This window comes from Elephas maximus, chromosome 24 (assembly GCF_024166365.1).
Source record: "Elephas maximus indicus isolate mEleMax1 chromosome 24, mEleMax1 primary haplotype, whole genome shotgun sequence".
In the NCBI taxonomy this organism is placed as follows: domain Eukaryota; kingdom Metazoa; phylum Chordata; class Mammalia; order Proboscidea; family Elephantidae; genus Elephas; species Elephas maximus.
In genome coordinates, this window is record NC_064842.1 from 54,689,098 (window position 1) to 54,707,941 (window position 18,844).

General features: G+C 33.8%; 1 protein-coding gene across 2 annotated transcripts in view; it reads right to left on the reverse strand.

Moving 5' to 3' along the window:
- BRINP3 (BMP/retinoic acid inducible neural specific 3) overlaps window positions 1-18,844 on the reverse strand; it is a 549,556-nt gene that overhangs the window by 118,171 nt on the left and 412,541 nt on the right. For both annotated transcript variants that reach the window (XM_049868306.1, XM_049868307.1), the window contains one exon: window positions 2,489-2,711. In XM_049868306.1, the coding sequence (XP_049724263.1) occupies window positions 2,489-2,711 (223 nt within the window). The remainder of the gene's footprint in view (window positions 1-2,488; window positions 2,712-18,844) is intronic.

Genomic DNA, 18,844 nt, shown 5'->3' on the forward strand with positions numbered 1-18,844 from the left:
TAGGGAAAATCAAGTTACTAATCCCTATTTGACTGTGGGACAAAAAGGTAAACTCCTTGAACAGTGATTGTACCCCCAAGCCAAACATACACATCCAATAGTAAAGGGTCAAAATCTAACTGGTGGCAGTGCTTAAGTACAACATTTGAACAAGAAATGGGTTATATTTACCTGGAGGAAAACCCCTAATTAGCCAGTCTAAAGTATCTAAACAATAACAACAAAAACCAAGCAGGAACATCAGAGGCTAGACAAGGCAGGGGAAATAGACTAAACAAATCAATAAATGACCAAGAAAACAACAACAACATAAATCCTCAAGGGAGATGGGTGATCAATATGCAGAATTCCTACATTATATTATGTAAAACATCCAGTTTTGAACACAAAACTAAAAAAGAAATAGAAAAGTGTGACTTATACATAAAAAAATAAAACAGAACAGATAAAAGAATCTGTTTTCAAGGGGCACATATGCTCAACTCAGCAAGTAAAGACTTCAAAATAGGCATTATAAATGTGTTCAAAGTACTAAAGGATAACATGTTTAAATAATTAAAGGAAGGTTTTTTTTATGATGACAATATCTTTTCATCGACTAGAGGATATCAATTAACACATCAAATGGAAATTCTGGATTTGAAATGTATAATAATCAAAACAAAATATTCAGTAGATGTGTTCAAGAGTAGATTTAGGCTGGCAGAGGAATAAATCAGCAAACCTGAAGATAGATAAATAGAGAATAGATGATCTGAAAATAGAAAGGCCAGACCAAAAAAAAAAAAAGAGCCTTAAAGACATGTGTGGGTAAAAAGACATGTGAGACACCATTAAATCCACCAACATATGACGGCACTGGGTCTTTTTGGCTTTTATGTGTATTAGAAGTATAAGAAGGAGAGGAGACAAAGTAGAAAAAATTATTTGAAGTTATAATGGCTGAAAACCTCCAAAATTTGATTTAAAGAAATAATCTACCTATACAAGAAGTTCAAAAAATTCCAAGTAGGACAAGTGTAAAGAGATCAATACTCAGACATCTTATCTTTGAAAGCCAGAGATAAACAACTATTCTAGCATCTATAGGTGAAGATACAGGAAAATTTGAGCCATCATTATACCTTATGGAAATATAAAATGGTATAGCCATTTTGGAAATAGTCTGCGAGTTCCTCAAAATACTTAATATAGTTACCTTATGACTAAGTTCCTTTATGACTAAGTAATTTCACTCCTAGGTATATACGCAAGAGAATTGGAAATATACGTCTACTCAAAATTTTGTAAGTAAATTTTATTAGTGACATTATTCATATTAGTGAAAGGTAGAAATGACCCACCTTTCCATCAAATGGTGAATGGCTAAATAAATGTGGTATATTCATACAATGTAATAATATCCCATCAAAAAAATAGAATGAACTACTAATACATACTATTACATGAATGAACCTTGAAAATATAAGTGAAAGAAGCCAGTCACAATGACTACACGTTATATGATTACATGTATATAAAATATCTAGAATAGGCAAATCTGTAGATATAGAATATAGACTAGTGGTTGCCTAAAGATGGGTGTAGGGGTTGGGGAATGACTGGTAACGGGCAGTGGATTTCTTTTTGGATTAGTGAAAATATTCTAAACTTGCATTGTGGTGATGGTTGCACCAATCTGTGAATATATTAAAAGCCAATGAATTGTGTAGAGAGAGAGACGCAAATGATGCATTTTTAAAGAAAGTGTTTAAAAGAATATACTTATTTTCAGCGATTTAAAGCCAAAATTTAAGCTTTTAATAATAGAGATTCTAGCACAGATGCTTATTTATTTTGTAATATTGCTCTATATTTTTCACCTTAGCCTTTCATGTTGATATTTTTTTAGTGTAGTCTCAAATAAATAATTGAAAATTTTAATTACGCTGACTCGACTGGGTTGGTTTATTTAGTCAGTACATCTTAAAGTTACAAAGCTAAAAACTGTGATTTTCAAAACCGTTCAGCCAAAATATTTTGTTATCCACCCTTCACATTAAGGTTAGAAGTTTTCACAGTAAATTTTGGAGCTTCATGTAGAATGGTGTTGATGGTTTTCTAAACAATGGACAAGGAAAATAAATCTTGAATTCTTTTTCTTTGTTTTGAAAATTACATATTTAGAAATTTTACTTTGTGATCCTGCTTTCTTCCTACGATCGTAATTATAGGGATTTGGGTTTTTCTGTACAATTATTGTTTAACTACCACAAGGAATAAGTTAGAATTGATTCTGAAAAGAAAAATAAATAAATAAATACATAAAAGAGGCATTAATGTCTGTGTTCCCCACTGTACTATTATCTCAGAAAATAAGACTTTCAAATTATGTGTAATAATATAAACTCCACTGTGCTATGTCTACTATCATACCTGCATTCAGAAAAAGAGTGTTCACTGTCAAAACAACATCTTCAGCTTTTCTATGTTGTCAGAAATGTCTTACCTTTGCCTTGGCAGGCTGATGAGGGGTTGTTTATGGCATCTCTTGCTAAGGCTAAAGAGCTTGTGTACAATTTTCTGAGCCTTTAGGAAAAGTTGTTTCATGTTGTTCTCCAGTTGTTCATAACGGCGCTGAAAATTAGAATCCATTGTCCACAAATGTATTATGGTAGATGTGTTGAGGAAATAATTCATGGGTAGCCTTTTCATAAAGAACTTGAATTCATCTGAAAAACGTTAAAATTCAACACTTTAATTATGAAACCATTACTTCCCCCTCTCCGCCAAAACGCATTTAGTATGTCAATGTTAAGAATAAATACAAGCAATCTTTTATTTGTGAGTAGTGAATTCTTAGAAAGTAGTATTTTTTTTTTTTATGGTTTAGAATTGTTTTCTTTTTTGTTTCTCTTAGAACTTCCATGGTAGGAGGTAGTTAAAATAATTTGTTCTAGTGCAAATAATTCTGGGAGAAAGTTTAAATACAACTTAATTTTTCCATGTTCTCCTTTCGATGATATTTGAATGAACTTTATCCCATACATTGTGGTTCTAATCTAGCTTTAATTTTTGGTGTTAGCATTAATAATCTTTTCCAAATATTGCATATTAAAGAAAAATTTTCAGAAATTTTTACTAGCACAGTATAAAAATATATAATTATTATTAAATGGTTTTATTAATGTTTAAAGAAAAAAATTAATTTAAAATTAAAATATTCAACTCCACTTTCTGGTTATCTCTTATCCTATTCCAGTATCTCATAACATTAACAGTTTAAAATGTGAGTGCACACCAAAGAGAAAAAAAAATTAAAAAGAACCTAAAGCACCAATGTTTGCTTTGGTTTTTAGTTGTAACAGTAACTATTATCCCTGAAATTATCTTCTTTTAAATGTCTGGTTAGCCCACTCTAGGAACAAAGGACTGCTTATCTAAACAAAAAAGATAGTTCAGTCTTCCCCAATCATCTCCGTTTCCTCTAAAGTAACTATTATGAATAAGGATTCAGAATATACATGTTTTTTCTTCCTTTTAATACTTGTTTAAAAGGTTTATTTTGTTAATATCATGCTGCACCCATTTTCCAAGTAGTACATGGCTAAGATTCCTCTGCTCTGACACACACACACACACACACACACACACTCATGTACACACCACCACCACCACAAGACTTGGAAAGCATTTTCAGTGATTAAAGGGGTATCATTTGACAGTTCAGTACAAACCACATTCTACCATCTGATCTGCAGATAGTAAAAAATAAGCTATATAATATTCATTAAACCTCAGACTTTCTGTGCCTTAATTTCCTCTTCTGTAAATGATATATAAATTTCTAGATAATAATAATATCCTTTAGCTTTAAAATCTTATGATGGCATAAATAATTGTTTTTAAACACCTCCAGTTTCAGCTTTTATGTTATCATGCAAATGAATTTTGACAAGGATTTTAGTGTCTGTTGTACTATGACACTGTCTCTTTGCAGTGTTTTAAAACCACCAAATTATCATTCAACATTTCTTAAAATGTGCCACTCACATCTGACAAGCTAAATGATGCTACTACATACACATATTTAGATAAATGAATTTATTAACACATTAGGGCTATTTCAAAATTCAGATCCAAACTATTTCATCAATGGTAGAAAATGTAACATTTTAAAAATTCCGAGCAAATTATATTACATGAATATTGGGGGTGTTGTTTTTTTTTCTATTTTTCCTAGAGCAAATAAATATAAAGCACTGGCATCCTTTGAACATAAGAGTATATATATAGACTTTGACCAGAAGAAGAAGGAAAAATAAAACCGAAGAAAAGAAAGGTTTTTTTTCTTTCTTTCTTTTAGTGAAGAACTATGGGGAAAGATTTTAGAGAAGAGGACATGTCCATTTAATATACTTCAAATCATTTTTTAAGTAAGCAGCTTATAAATACTATATGGATTTTAATATTCCCATTTGATAGTACCCTACATTTTCTTTTGAGAAATTCCCTCTTTTGAATAAAGGAGTTGATGCATGGAAATTGGAAAGCAGCCCTTGGATTATACACAGAGCAGATGCCACTGCTTTGAAAACTAGTCATTCATTTCACTGTCATCCTTTACTTGAACACTTTTGATAAGCCTTTATTGCTTTATGGCATGCATATTTTAATTATTTTCGCTCTTTTCTATAAAAGTATTGGAAAAGTTTCTAAGTCTGTAAATTTTATTCAAGGTAAAGAACATCTTAAAGTGAAATTTATTTATTTTAACAAGTATACCTAACAGTGAATGTCAACTGAAAACTGACAGTATGTACCTTCTGAGAAATACAGTTAAACATGACTTTTGAATAATTGCTTCATTATGAAGTCACTAAAAGTCACCACTGACAGTCACCCAAAACATTACTGAACACCTGTTGTGCACAGAACATACACGTGTTTCAGCCTATGACAAGAAGTATGGAGAAACCTTTCATTTTTTGAAAAAATGACTAGCAATATTTTCAGATGCTAAAATAACACCTTCCATATCTGAAATATGTTCTACTTAGAAGTTAACATAATTGCCATAAATAGTCCTGTAAATAACTTTTTATTTTTGGCATTTAGTAAATTTCAGATTTATAGAATGTAAATAAAATTTGAATGACAAATTCAGAATTGTTATATATATATCAACTGATATATATAACTCCAAAGGGAAACTACAATAATTATAAGATGCCAAAAAAACATTTACCCTACAATACTTTCTAGGACTCTGTAGGAAATATAATAATATTTGTTTTTCAAATTATAAGCAAGCAACGGCTAGCTATACTTTTGGGGATGAATACATTTCTAAAAGAAAAAAAAAAAATCAAGGGTATGTAGAAATCATCCAGAAAAATTAAATTTAGTATCTCCTTTATTAAAACCAAACCAAAACCAAACACATTGCCACCAAGTCGATTCTGACTCATAGCCACCCTATAGGACAAAGTAGAACTGCCCCATAGGGTTTCTAAGGAGCAGCTGGTGGATTTGAACTGGGACTTTTGATCAGCAGCCGAACAATTAACCAGTGCACCACCAGGTCTCTACCTAGGCTATTAAAAAAAAAAAAATTTTTTTGTTAATCTGTAAATACCTGTTTGTTAAATACTTATCAGTTGAGTACTTTTGCATGGCATAGTTTGGGACTACAAAACAATACTACTAATAATAAACACCGTCCATGCTGAGAAAAATTTATAGTCACGGTCTTAACAAAACTTTTTCACATAAAGCAAAAGATAGAACAAAGGGTAACGTATAATATTAATAAATTATGTGGGGGCAAAGAGAAATAGGCTAGGTGACAACACTCAGGTAAAAGACGACAGATGACTAGCTAGACAAATTATTGATAGTGAGGGATTAGGTTAACTCTCTGGACTACAACTATTTCTCCATTCAATTTTTTTTTATTGAAATAGTCAAACTAATTTTTTACTTTTTCAAAATTTTTTTGTCTTTTTCCTTGATTGACTCTCTACTTAATAACACTCGGTATCTAACTAGCTAATTTTGAGACCAATGATGTCAATCTCTTTCCGTCTCTCCCCTCTAACATATATGTTCTTATTTGGTGCTGGCACTCTTTTAAGTGCTTTGAGTATTATCTCAGTCCTTACAATAATTCTTCATGTAAACTATACTGGAGCAGTTCTGTGTGCAGAATGCAGACAATCCTTTTCACATAGCTCTGTGGTCAGCAAAACAAAACAAAAAGAAGTTTTATCAACACTACTGTATTTACATATTGATCTTATGTATGTATTCGTATGCGTATGCTCTTTTCATTCTTGTGCTTCACAATTGAATTAGACAGATGAGGGTGAGGAACTCGAAATGTTCAGGGTATGAAAGGACCACCCATAAATACAGATACCTTGATTTGTCTTTCTGTCTGTATTGATGATCATTAAAAATATTGACAAGTATAATTGCTAATACATTTTCAAATATTGGCAACCTGTATTTGGGACTGATTTAAGATATATTTTTAAATATGTTTTAAAGCATTCTAAATTTTCTAGTGTCGAGAGCATAGGAATTACTTTCTGAAAAATCTAGAAAATTATCAGATTTTTAAAAATGATTTAGAAGTGATTTCTTGAATTCCAGATGCACAAAATAATCCAAACAAGAGCTGTTGCCACTGGAAAGCAGAACCATGGATGAGGAAAGTTGTGGGAGAAAATTGGTGCTTTTATTATTTTTATAAATTCATAGGAATGTTTTAATGTGATTAAAATGTCAGTAAATATTGTGCATAAATATAAAAACAGTCATAAAAGAACTCTGAATTATGAATTACAATTTATATATTTTATATTCTATGCTCTTGCAGCTACAGAGTGGACATGTCATCTAAGTTTTGTAAATGGCATTTAGCAATTTGCTAAATATAAAAAGCAAAAGTCTACTTATTCACATTTTAAGTATTTTTTCTGAATTAATTTACACATTGATACAATTAAAGTACCTTTTCCAATAAGAATAATCATTCAATATGGATGATGATTTGATTATGATGAAATCATAACAATGGTCTTATTACAATAATAAAATATTATAATTTTATCATTGGAATAAAACATGTAAAGAACATGAATACAGAGCATCTTAAAAGAGAGAGAGGAAATAAGCCAACGAACCCCTGTTAGATATATAAGAAAAATTCATGCAAACTTTTTTTTAAGCAGAACAGATGGTCATTACTGATTTTATGATATTACCATTCTGATCCCTTCAAACTCGTTTGTCCTGCTAATGTTTAAGAAGAGAGAATTTTCTGAAATAAATGCATGTTAATAACACAGACTAGCAAAACAAACTTTTCTATAATTAATAACCTCATAAAACCATTGGCCTATAACAGATTTAGATTTATAGTAAGCACTACATCTTACAAAGCTGCTAAAAAAAAAAAAAAAAGTAACCACCAAACTGTATCTACCACTGATCTTCAAATTTATTGTCTAACCATAGCATCCTCTAGTAAAAACATCTCTTGTTCCATGACAGGCAGTTTCCATGAGGAAGTCCCTTTATCTTCTTCTGATTTTAATGGCAAAGATTAGTCTAGCAAATAAACTAATTGAAAACCTTAAAACAATAGAAATGCTGGCCTTGGGTAGATAAAATGTAAGATTGACAAAATTGCATAGAAACAGGGATGTGGGAGAAAATCAGGGCAATGGTGTCTCGAAGGTCAGAAAGTTACCAAGAAAGTTACCAAATGACATCTGAGTCTTGAGAGAGTCCAAATAATACACACGTTTTGACCCACTCCTTAATCCTGACTAGTGTTGGTCGACCTTTACAACTCTTCTTAAAGTATTCCTAAGGGACTATTTGAATGATTTCTCAGTTTAGAATTTTCCCAACTTTTACAGTAAATTATTGATACTTCTTTGAGTGGGCACACATCAAAGAAAGTCTATTCAAAGCATTCTATAAGCTACAGACATTGATTTTATACTGAAATTGACAAAATAATGTTGTATAAAGTAAATGGAAAGCCTATGTAATAGCTTGTGAATTGGCCAGTTTTATGAGGCTACAAAGTGATAGCTATACAAGAGCATAAATCAGAAACAGATCCTAAGTCCTTATTATCTGCCTAGAAATGAGTTGTATTTTTCCTGACTATTCCTTTTTTTCTGAAACATACAATATACTTTATATTAAAATACTCAAATAAATTAAACCAAATACAGTAATCTGTCCTTCATTGCAGTGCCCTTCTTATGAACTCCTTCAAATGTTTGGGAAATTTCCTAGATAGAGTTTTATCTGTACTTACAGAAGTTGGGAATGCCAAGTGCTCACTTTCCCAGTGCCCTTGCAGCTACAAAGTGGGCATATCATTTAAGTTTTGTAAATTACTATTAACTCACCCATATTTTGGACCATACACTACTGATTTGAAGACAGAGAGAGTGCCTACAGCAATTCTCTCAGGAGACAGTTGTTCAATAGTTTATGGTACAATACCCATAAAGTGTTCATTGAAGGTAGCAGTGAGTACTTCACTATATCAGTCTTATGCAAAATTTCTGACATTGTCCTGACTATACAGCGTTTGTTTCTCCAGACTTCTTGGTTATTCTATGCACTACCTAACTTTCTTTAATAAATTCATTAATCAATTTAAGTCATCTAGAGCCTGCCTTTCTTACTTGCAAAAAGAACCTGTACTGATAGAGGTATTGGTATCAGAAGTAGTTGATGGAAATGGTCCCCAGGACAATGTGGAGAATATGGAGTTGACCTCCTACAAAGTTTGGGACAAAAGGCTTTATAAAGCCCTGCAGTATTAAGGGTGGTATTTCACCAGCAGAATTACTACTGGTGCTCATCTAGAATGAAGTTCTTGTTATAGACATGGCTTTTGGGACTACATGCCTGTCCAGAACTGCATGAAACATTCAAGGATGGGGTAAATTGGTCACTACTAACAGAGATGAGGTGCTTAAAGACTTAAATTCCTATACTTTCTCCTCAAAACACAGAATTTGTTCTTGAGACTTTCAAAGACTGAGCTAATGGAATCTTTTATCTCTTTCAACTGTAGAATTTCAAAACTAACTTTGATTCTAAGATTGCATATAAATTCCTACCCAATCTGTTATCTTTAAGTTAGAAAGGGCACTGACTAGGAGGTTTGGAACCTGGGAACTGGAAGGTAGATACGTAGGAGGATTGGGATTAATCTAAAACAATAAAACGTGAACCTATGATGCCTTTGCCCAAAATAAAAGCACCTCCTGCCATGTCTGATGGATTATCCTTTGTCTCCAGACACAGCAGAAATCTAAACCGAAGGAGTGACACTTATTGGGAAGCCTATTTTTATCATGCTCCAGCTCTGTCATCCATCATGCCCTAGAGGAGCTTATTGAAAGTCGTAAGAGAAGGTTAATTGTGCAACAGACTATCAAGATTTTTCTAGTTACTATTGGAGAAAGAGGCATTAAATGTGTTGGTGAAAAAATGCCAGCATCTATGATGATAAGTATTGGCTCTTTTCTATAGGCTGTGGACACAAATTAGAGTGCGAAAATCTGTGTGAAGTAAGATGAACTCTCTGAAGTCAATGAGGATACAAACACCCGACTATGTCTGAGGTCTAGTAACAATTATTAACCATCAGAGGTATAGTGGACATAGGTATTATAATAGACAACAGAGACAGTATGCTACTTAGGAGAGACCTGCTGGAATTTTAGAATTTATTAATCAGATCATGGTCCCTAAGGATTGAAATCTATCGCCAGTGCTCTGAAGTCCTATTTGATTTGTATAATTGGAAAAAAAGTTCTAGGTCTGGAAACAAAGACCTGACTTGAGCCATCATGAGAGAGAAGACTGCCTACCCTATCCAATTCTCCATATTGAATACTGTCAAAAACTCAAAACTCCTGTACAATAGCTTAAGTAGGGCAATTCTTCCCTTTGCCTTGTGAGTTAATGATAATTTCTGGGGATGCTGAATGCCGCAAAATTCTATGAATCATAGTGTTGCCTTAAGCATTGTCATTCAGTAAATTCCCACTCACAGAGACCCTATAGGATAAAGCAGAGCTGCACCATAGGGTTTCCAAGGACAACTGGTGGATTGGAACCACAGACCTTTTGGTTATCAGCCACATGCTTAACCATTGCACTGCCAAGGCCTTATAGAAATAAGGTAGTAAATTGTGTTTTCCCTGAATCCACCTCAAATTAGGATCAATGGAAGCCTAATTTACCCATGGTTATTTTCCAGTCTCTGTTTAAAGAATTAAAATAGAATCACTATTAAGAGGTATTAAGAGAAGAAGGACAAAGTGGAGCTTCTCCTTTCTACAAAATAAAAAACACATCCAAAGTAGCATTGCTTATTTTCCATGCTCCGGACAATTGCAGGGACTTGAGATCCATTCAACACTTGAAAATTGTGCTAATAGTATTTATATTCTATCTCAATTAGCCAGTCTTTTTGGCTGTAGTTTAATCAAAGCGTAACTCTAATTAAAACTGCTATTCCAGATGTAGTAGCTTTAATGGTGGCATAGCTCCTGATACCGGGTTTATAGCTTCTTATCTGGTACACATAGTCTTCTCTATCAGAGTAAACAGAGAATACCAGAAGCAGTTTTCTGTCACATGTCAGGCATGAGTGTTAAAAATCCTGGTATTTTTCTAGGGTTAAATAATTTCTCTGCCTGCATGCCACAATTAACTTCACAGAGTCATTGATCATTTCACCAGGCCACAGGGTGGATTTACGTTTATGACATCATTATGTTAACACATCATACTAACATACATGGCAAACAGGAGTAGCAGGTATCCTAGGTGCTGGCCCATTCCATAGCTGTTCATGAGGATTGATAGTAAATCTTATGAAAACTCAGGAGCCTGACACCTGAATGAAATTTCTAAAAGTTCAGCAGTCTGACACATTTGCATATTCCCTTCCAAATGAAAGCTATGTGACTATACCTCCAGCTCCTGTGAAGAAAGACATATAACTCCTGAAAGTTGTATTGAATGAATTCTCCAGTGATGGTATTGATAATGATGACTTCAATGTCCTGTATCAGGGGTCATACGTGCCAGCTGCAGAATCTCACACTCCTCAATATCCTCAAGGAATTACTCCTGCTATGTGACTTGGGATTTTTCCTGACTTGGCCTCTGAGCCAGATTCTACAGCCATCCTGCTGATTCTATGAGCTAGCCAATGTCCTTAAATAAATTCCTTTTTTCTGCTTTCTGTGAGCTAGCCAATGTCCTTAAATAAATTCCTTTTTCTGTTGCAGTCAGATTCTATTGCTGGCAAGACTGCTGACTGACACAGCTAATTGAGACCTCCAGGGTAATTATAATCTACAGATTAACAAGAGTTTAGCAAATATTTATTGAGTGTCTACTTTGGGCCAATCAATGTACTAGTTAAGTGTTAAAACTACAATAATATTCTTTCCTCATTAGTTTTTCTGTGCTGATTAAATGAGATAATTACTACAAAACCATAATAAAATGGTTTTTACATAATTAGCAATAAAAAAATGCTAGCTATTATTCTTTTTTTCCATAGATTATTCATTGTTTCTAAGTGCATTGTGCTGAGCACTTTACATGGATCATCACATTTAATCCTGAGAACAATTTTAGGAAATGAATGCTATTGTAATCTGCATTTTACTGATGCTCTTTTGCAAGATTCAGGAAATTGTTCAAAATGACGTAGTTATTCATTAGAGCCCAGAACAAACCAAGGCTGAATAAAGCATAGTCCCTACCTCAAGAAACATATACTTTAGAGAGCTGACAGGAAAATAAAATCAGATTCCCTGTATTTTACAACTGCTTTCGTTTTCTTTACAAACATTATCACATCTGATCTCATAAATTCAGGAGGAAGAGCTGGTTTTGTTGGGATGTAGTTTGAAACTAATTTGAAACGATGGGATCATTGCACAGAACCAACTATCAGAGAAAAAATGAGGAAAAAAATAGACTCAAGGAAACATAAAGGAGAGATAATTGTATATGTCTCTGAGAGTCACAAAAATGTTGCATTTTTCTTTACATTTTCCCTTTCCCAAAGCCTAATGAGCACATTGCACATAAATAAAACAAACAAACAAAAAAAATCATTGCCATAGAGTTGATTCCAACTCATAGTGACCCTACAGGACAGAGAAGAACTGCCACATAGAGTTTCCAAGGAGAGGCTGATAGATTCAAACTGCCAGCCTTTTGGTTGGCAGCCAAAATCTTAACCAAGGTATCACCATCGTACATAGCAGAAATTAAATACATATTTCTTAAATGACTCAACCAATTGAAAAGAACCAGAAGGAGGGGGGTGAAGTTGAAACTAAATACATTCAGAGTAATTCATTTGGAAAAGTGGAGCTTGAGTTCAGTCCTATAAAGCGTGAATTCACAAGGCGACCCGTGTGGAAAAAAAAAAAAAAAGTTGAAATAAGATGTGTGTTACAGTTCTAGGCCTTAAAGTCTACTATGGAGAAATTCAGGTTGAAAACAAAATTGTGAGCTAGTTCATTGAATTAATTCCTTCCTCAAATATTTACATAGTGGTTTTTATGTACAATTAAGAGAGATTATGCTCTCCGTTTTTATTGTACAATGATGAAAACAGATTTCTCATATTTCTTAGTACTTGAAGTTTTCTGTAGACTGAATTAAAACTCAATACATTTTTTCTTCCCCTCCAATACATTTTTCATAACATTACTTAAGTTTGTCAGAACCTTGAATTTCTTTAAATAAAAACAATAGGTAATGCTTCTAATTGATTGTGTTTATCCTATTTATTCCAAATGGAAATATCTCAGACTGTGGCATGTACCTTTTATAAATGTTGGCAGTTGCGCTAAATTGTTTATTATGAACATGATACCACTGTCACCATTCTAAAACTGAGATGCTTTCCCAAAACCTCCTTCCCTGGACAGTTCCAGGTTAGAGTTTGCCAGTGAGAGACACTCATGTGAGAAGTGGAAGGCAGAAGTGAAGTGGAATCCATTATTATCAGAAGGTCTTGGAGACAGGTATGTGATAGCTGGACATAGTCCATCTCAAAATGCAGTGACACGGTCGCTTCCACAGATGAGGAGCTTGCGTAGAAATGGCTGCTTCCTCAAAACTAAAACTTTCAAATATCTCTTCACAAGTTCCTATATCAACCTTTGCAGACTTCTTAGACCTCTACACAGGCTCGCACTTCGCAGCAGCCAGAGGCATGCAATATCACGGACCTGCCATGTGCTCTGGATTTTCCATCCATGGCAGTGCTTTAAGACTAAATGGATTATGGTTATTTCTCTAATTCTCTGCCTACCCCCTTACATTTCTGCACTTTCCTTTTTTCCCTCTCATGTAAGCTCTATTTCCCATAAGTGCCACTATGCTAATTTTTTAACATTGTTGTAAAAAAAAAATTAGTATAGCACACTTAGGAAAATACCTCACGGGGAGCAGTTAACAAACAAAAGTAGAAGGTGCACAATATTTGCATAAAATACAGTATTTACATGGGATATTTTATAGCTATTCATCATAATAAATTAAATATATAGTCATTAATTCACCTAAAACAGCAATTACAAACCTTTTACATATAAGTAACATTTATTTATGAAAACAAATATTTTGTCTAAAACAAAATATATTTAGTTAGAAGGCTGGCACTGTTTCATATATTTATAAGCCTCTTTAATGTCTGGCTTAAGAGAAAACGTTGGGATTCTCCTAACTCCTTCTGTATTCAATTTGTTGCAATATAATATGTCATGTAGCTTCTAGACATGTAAGGAGGCAGTCCTTCAGACAAGTCTGGTGGCCATGTCTTCCCTGTTCCTCAACCTGCTAGCATCTTTGGGCTTTGGGAACAAAACCACCACACCCCCTCTCTGAAACCTAATGGTTTGTCTAAATGTCAGCAAGATTTAAAAGATACTGTTCTGGGCTTGGTGCCAAGGTCTGACCTTCCCCCTCCTAGAGTGGTCAGGCTGGGAAATTACGTTGTGCTTCTTGTAACGGGTCATGTAGATTCTAGTCACATGACCCTTGGGGTATAAAAATGGCTGGCCAAGGGACCTTGTGGTCCCTCAGCTACGGTGCTAGTTGGAAGTACATGTAGCATAAGTATCCAGCCCACCTAACTAGGCGTACCTGGTCAGGGGTGACCAGCAGAAAGTAGGCTCCCATTTGAGTCCCTCACCTATAATGCCAAATGGAGGGGATGAATGGAAGCCTTCTCTATGTCCAATATGACAGCTTCTAGAAACCAGGGGAACCAGCCTGTTGTATGACTGTACCTTTTTGGGTCTCCCATCTGCAATGCTTAACAGGATGCACACAGAAATATTTCCATTTCTGCTGGGACAGCTTTTGAGTCAGGGGGGATGGCTCATCTGTTGCATGCTGCTTCTTTTTGTAAGTAATAAAAGGTACTTTCCATGTGCTAATGTGTGTTCAGCCTCTGAACAGAAGGACATGATATTCATGGTGCAATCCATTTTGGTTATTAGCTCCCTTTTTCTAATTGCCCCCTCACTATTTAAAAATCAGGGACAATCTATGAGTACCTTGAAGTTCTAGTGTGGTGTCTCACAAGACATCTCTACTCTATTCTCATAAGAAAATGAAAGTGGGAAAAGGCTTATGACAACACGATATTATAACAAGAGACTTGATATTGTGAACCCCCGGATGTATCTCAGGGCCCACTAGAGTTCTTCTGATTACACTCTGAGAACTGCTACCATAAGGAATACAATAAAGATTACAACTTGTATTTGTAAGGCACTCTTAGTGGTTAAGAACTTGGCTACTAACCAAGAGGTCAGCAGTTTGGATCCAGCAGTCGCTTCTTGGAAACCCTATGGGGCAGTTCTATTCTGTCCTATAAGGTTGCTATGAGTCAGAATCAACTCTGTGGCAATGTTTTTTTTTTTTTTCTTTTATATATACACAATTTACATCTTATTTCTATTATTATTCTCATCAGTCCTCTGATGAAAATAAGAGTAGCTCAGTTCTATTGCCTCCCTTTTATAGTTGAGGAAACTTAGATTCAGAATGGTAACTTCTTTTATACAACATCACAGGTGATGTCTTCCTACCTGATCATTAAAGTCTGTATTATTTCTACCCTGCCATGGTGGCTGTCTTGTGTTGAAGGTTGTATTGGAGGAATATATAGAATGGATCTAAAAACTTAGTTTTATTCTTCTAAAGATATGTATGTGCATGTGAGTATGTGTGTATAAAGTCCATTCTCATTATTCAGGGTGTTTATATTCTATAAAGTCCCTGCACACACTTAAAAAGCAAATACAGAGCCAGCCTTGTTCAACCTCAGATGAGAATTTTTAGCTGCTCTGTGTACAGCCATGTCTGCAAATGACTATGAAAGTGCTGCAAATATTTTGAGCAAATAGAATTAGCTAATGTGAATCTTCAAATAATGAAAATTAACTATGTATGTAAATATATATATACACACACATATATATTTAGAGAGACTGTATATATATACACACACATTTTATGTATATGTATATATATCCCATGCATATACATATATACATATACATAAAGAATATATACATATACATATACATATACATATACATATACATATACATATACATATACATATACATATACATATACATATACATATACATATACATATACATATACATATACATATACATATACATATACATATACATATACATATACATATATCCTTAGCATGTATATGGAAACTCTGGTGGCATAGAGGTTAAGTGCTACTGCTGCTAACCAAAAGGATGGCAGTTCAAATCCACCAGGTTCTCCTTGGGAACTCTATGCAGCAGGTCTACTATGTCCTATAGGGTCTCTATGGGTCAGAATCAACTCGAAGGCAACAGGTTTGTTTTTTTCTTTTTTTGGTAGCATGCATATAAACTACAAAATTTGAAATTTATATATAAAATAGAAAATATATATTAGCAGCTAATATATAAAATAGATATATAGCTTTCATATATAATAACAAATATTATAATAGGAAGGACTAATATAATTACAAAGCAGTATTGCATTTTATATGCTTATCAATAGAAGATAGTATACTACTTATTTAAAAAGGAATTCCATTTATGAAATCATCTAAACATAATAACCAAAGAGAAAATCCAATACTTATTTTTTTTTATTTAACAATCTTTGCATCCTTTCAATAATCTTGCCTTTTTCATAACTGATTATCTGATAACTTCATGGGGCAAAATAACAAAACTGTGACAGTTATCATTGTTTTTCTTTTTTCCTGAAATGTGCTGCAAATTGCAAAGTTGGAACAACCTATTAACTTCTCCCACTTCAGTGGTGAGCTGCTATGACCATAGTTCTGAAAACCACCATTTCTATTCTTAGTGGAGAACCCTGAGAGCTAGTCATAAAAAATATAAATGATACCAATGACCTGAGGGCCTGATGCTTTTGTAGAGTTCTGGCATGGTGTTCAAGAAAAGTGGTCTAATAATAAAATCATGGCAATATTACTTCTTTCCTACAACAATATTTTCAATAGTAATCTAAGCAATAAAAGTAATAGCAGGTCAAACACTACTGGCACTATTAAATTGAAATAGCAAATTACAAAGCTAGTAAAATTGTTATCAGAGGGATTGATCTACAATAGAACCAATATTCCAAGCTTCCAAATAAATGTTCAATAAATGATACTTCACTATTGTGCAAGCATTATGATAGTGATTTACCAAAGATATATTACTTAAATATATTTACCATCTTTCAGATGCTGGGGAAAAAGACAAAGAACTAAATGAAAACACATTTATTTTTATGTTCCAATGAATTTTAGTAGTTCACAATACATTACTTAACTCATCCTTAAAAAGCTAGTCTCTCAGTTTCAAGAAATATTTGTACTGGAACCTATGGAAACATTAGACCTTAGACAGAAATGTTGTGGCTTCTTTTTACAAACAAATGAAGTTAACCTAATTGTTTAAGAAGGTTTAGAAAATATCCTCTATGCATTACAAATAAATTAGTTTTCTTCATGCTTTTGCATGTCAAAGAAACATATAAAAGATTAGTTTTCACAAAAAAGCAAAATGAAAAAGAATCTCTCTAATTCATCTATCTCCATTCATCTGTACATCTGTCTGTCTGTCCATCCTTCCATCCATCCTTACATATCTCTTATATATATTGTAATTATCAGGAAAGGCTAAATTTTGCTGCTATATCAAACCATTCCCTAGATTCCCTAGATCATAGTTGCTTAAAGCAACAGAATTTTATTTCTTGCTTGCATTATATGCCCAGTGAATCAAGCTCTGCAGGGTCCCAGGCTCACAGGGGCTGTATCATTTTCTAACTGCTCTCCCTAGAACATAAGACCTTCCTGGTCTTCACAGCAGGGGAAAAGACACTGATATTTTATTGTTGTTGATTTTTTTTTTTTTTAACACTGCTTCAGCACACATTGGCACACTTTACGTGCACTTATCCTTTATTTGTCAGAATTTGTCACATTGCACTGTCTAAACATAAGAGGACTTTGAAATACAAGGAAGCAAATGGAATATTTGGTGAGCATTACTGTCTGCCAATCTGTACTTATCATCAAATATCCCTTTCTTTCTTCTTCCCACATATAGAATACACTCCAATCCTCTCAGAGAGATAACTCAACTGCCCCAATCACTGTATCAAGTGCAAAAGCCAGGATCTCTGGAAGACATGGGCTAGCCTGTAAATTAAATTTATATATGGTTCCCCCAATTTTCAAGCCAATAACCTAAAAGACAAGTTATTTACCTCCCGCCCCATAGCAATATAAACAGTGTAGGATGGACAGAATAACTACAATAAACATTACCATTTGTAAACAGCAAGAATGAGAGACAAAGAAGTCACTGTTCACAGCAAACTTGAAATCCTGCATGGCTAGCCTTGTAAGGGGTCGTTACCCTTAAGAGTGTTCCTTGACTAGGCTCTGGTTTTATTTTTCTGGAGGTACTTTCTTTTAATTATCTCTTGTGCCAGTATATCAGTAACCACACCCACAGTTTTTTTTAGAAATACCAGTTCTTCTCATTTTCTTACTTTTTTGTCTTTATAAATCCTTTAGATTTAAAGGGGATTGGCTAGTTTAAGGCTGTTGAGATTTTAGAGGAAGGCCACACATTTATCCTGATATTTTACTGAATACTTTTCCCTTAGGCTTTCTTATTCTTGCCCCTTAATGTTTGGGGTCAAAAAGCAGTTGGCTCTTCTAACTCTGAAGTCCTCAAATTTCTAGACTCTGTCCTTTTCAAGTACCAAACAGGGCTCTTTTCTTTCTTTACACATGGTCAAACATAGCCAATAGCAATCAACACAACACCACAAAACGGTTTTGTTTTTTAACACTTTTCCCAAAAGCTAAAGGTTCATGATGCAAGTGGCTTCCCTTGCAAGTAATTGCAGATGAAAGCATTACCAAAAGATTACATGGACTGACATCTTTCCTTGATACCCAACATTGACCACTATGCAACCTATCTGTTTTTTTGTCATGGCAGCAACCCACTCTTACTATCTAATTTCCATGGTAGTCTGAAAAGTCAAGGTTATGAAGCGATATGAAATCCAGACATGAGATAATCTCTGTGGCCTTTGTAATTAATTTTTGGCTCAACATAAAACTATTCCTTTGGAAGAAAAAAATCCCTGGCTCTTTAATACATAACTTTAATAAAAACATTAAAAATATTTGTCAAATATCTGATAAAAAGAA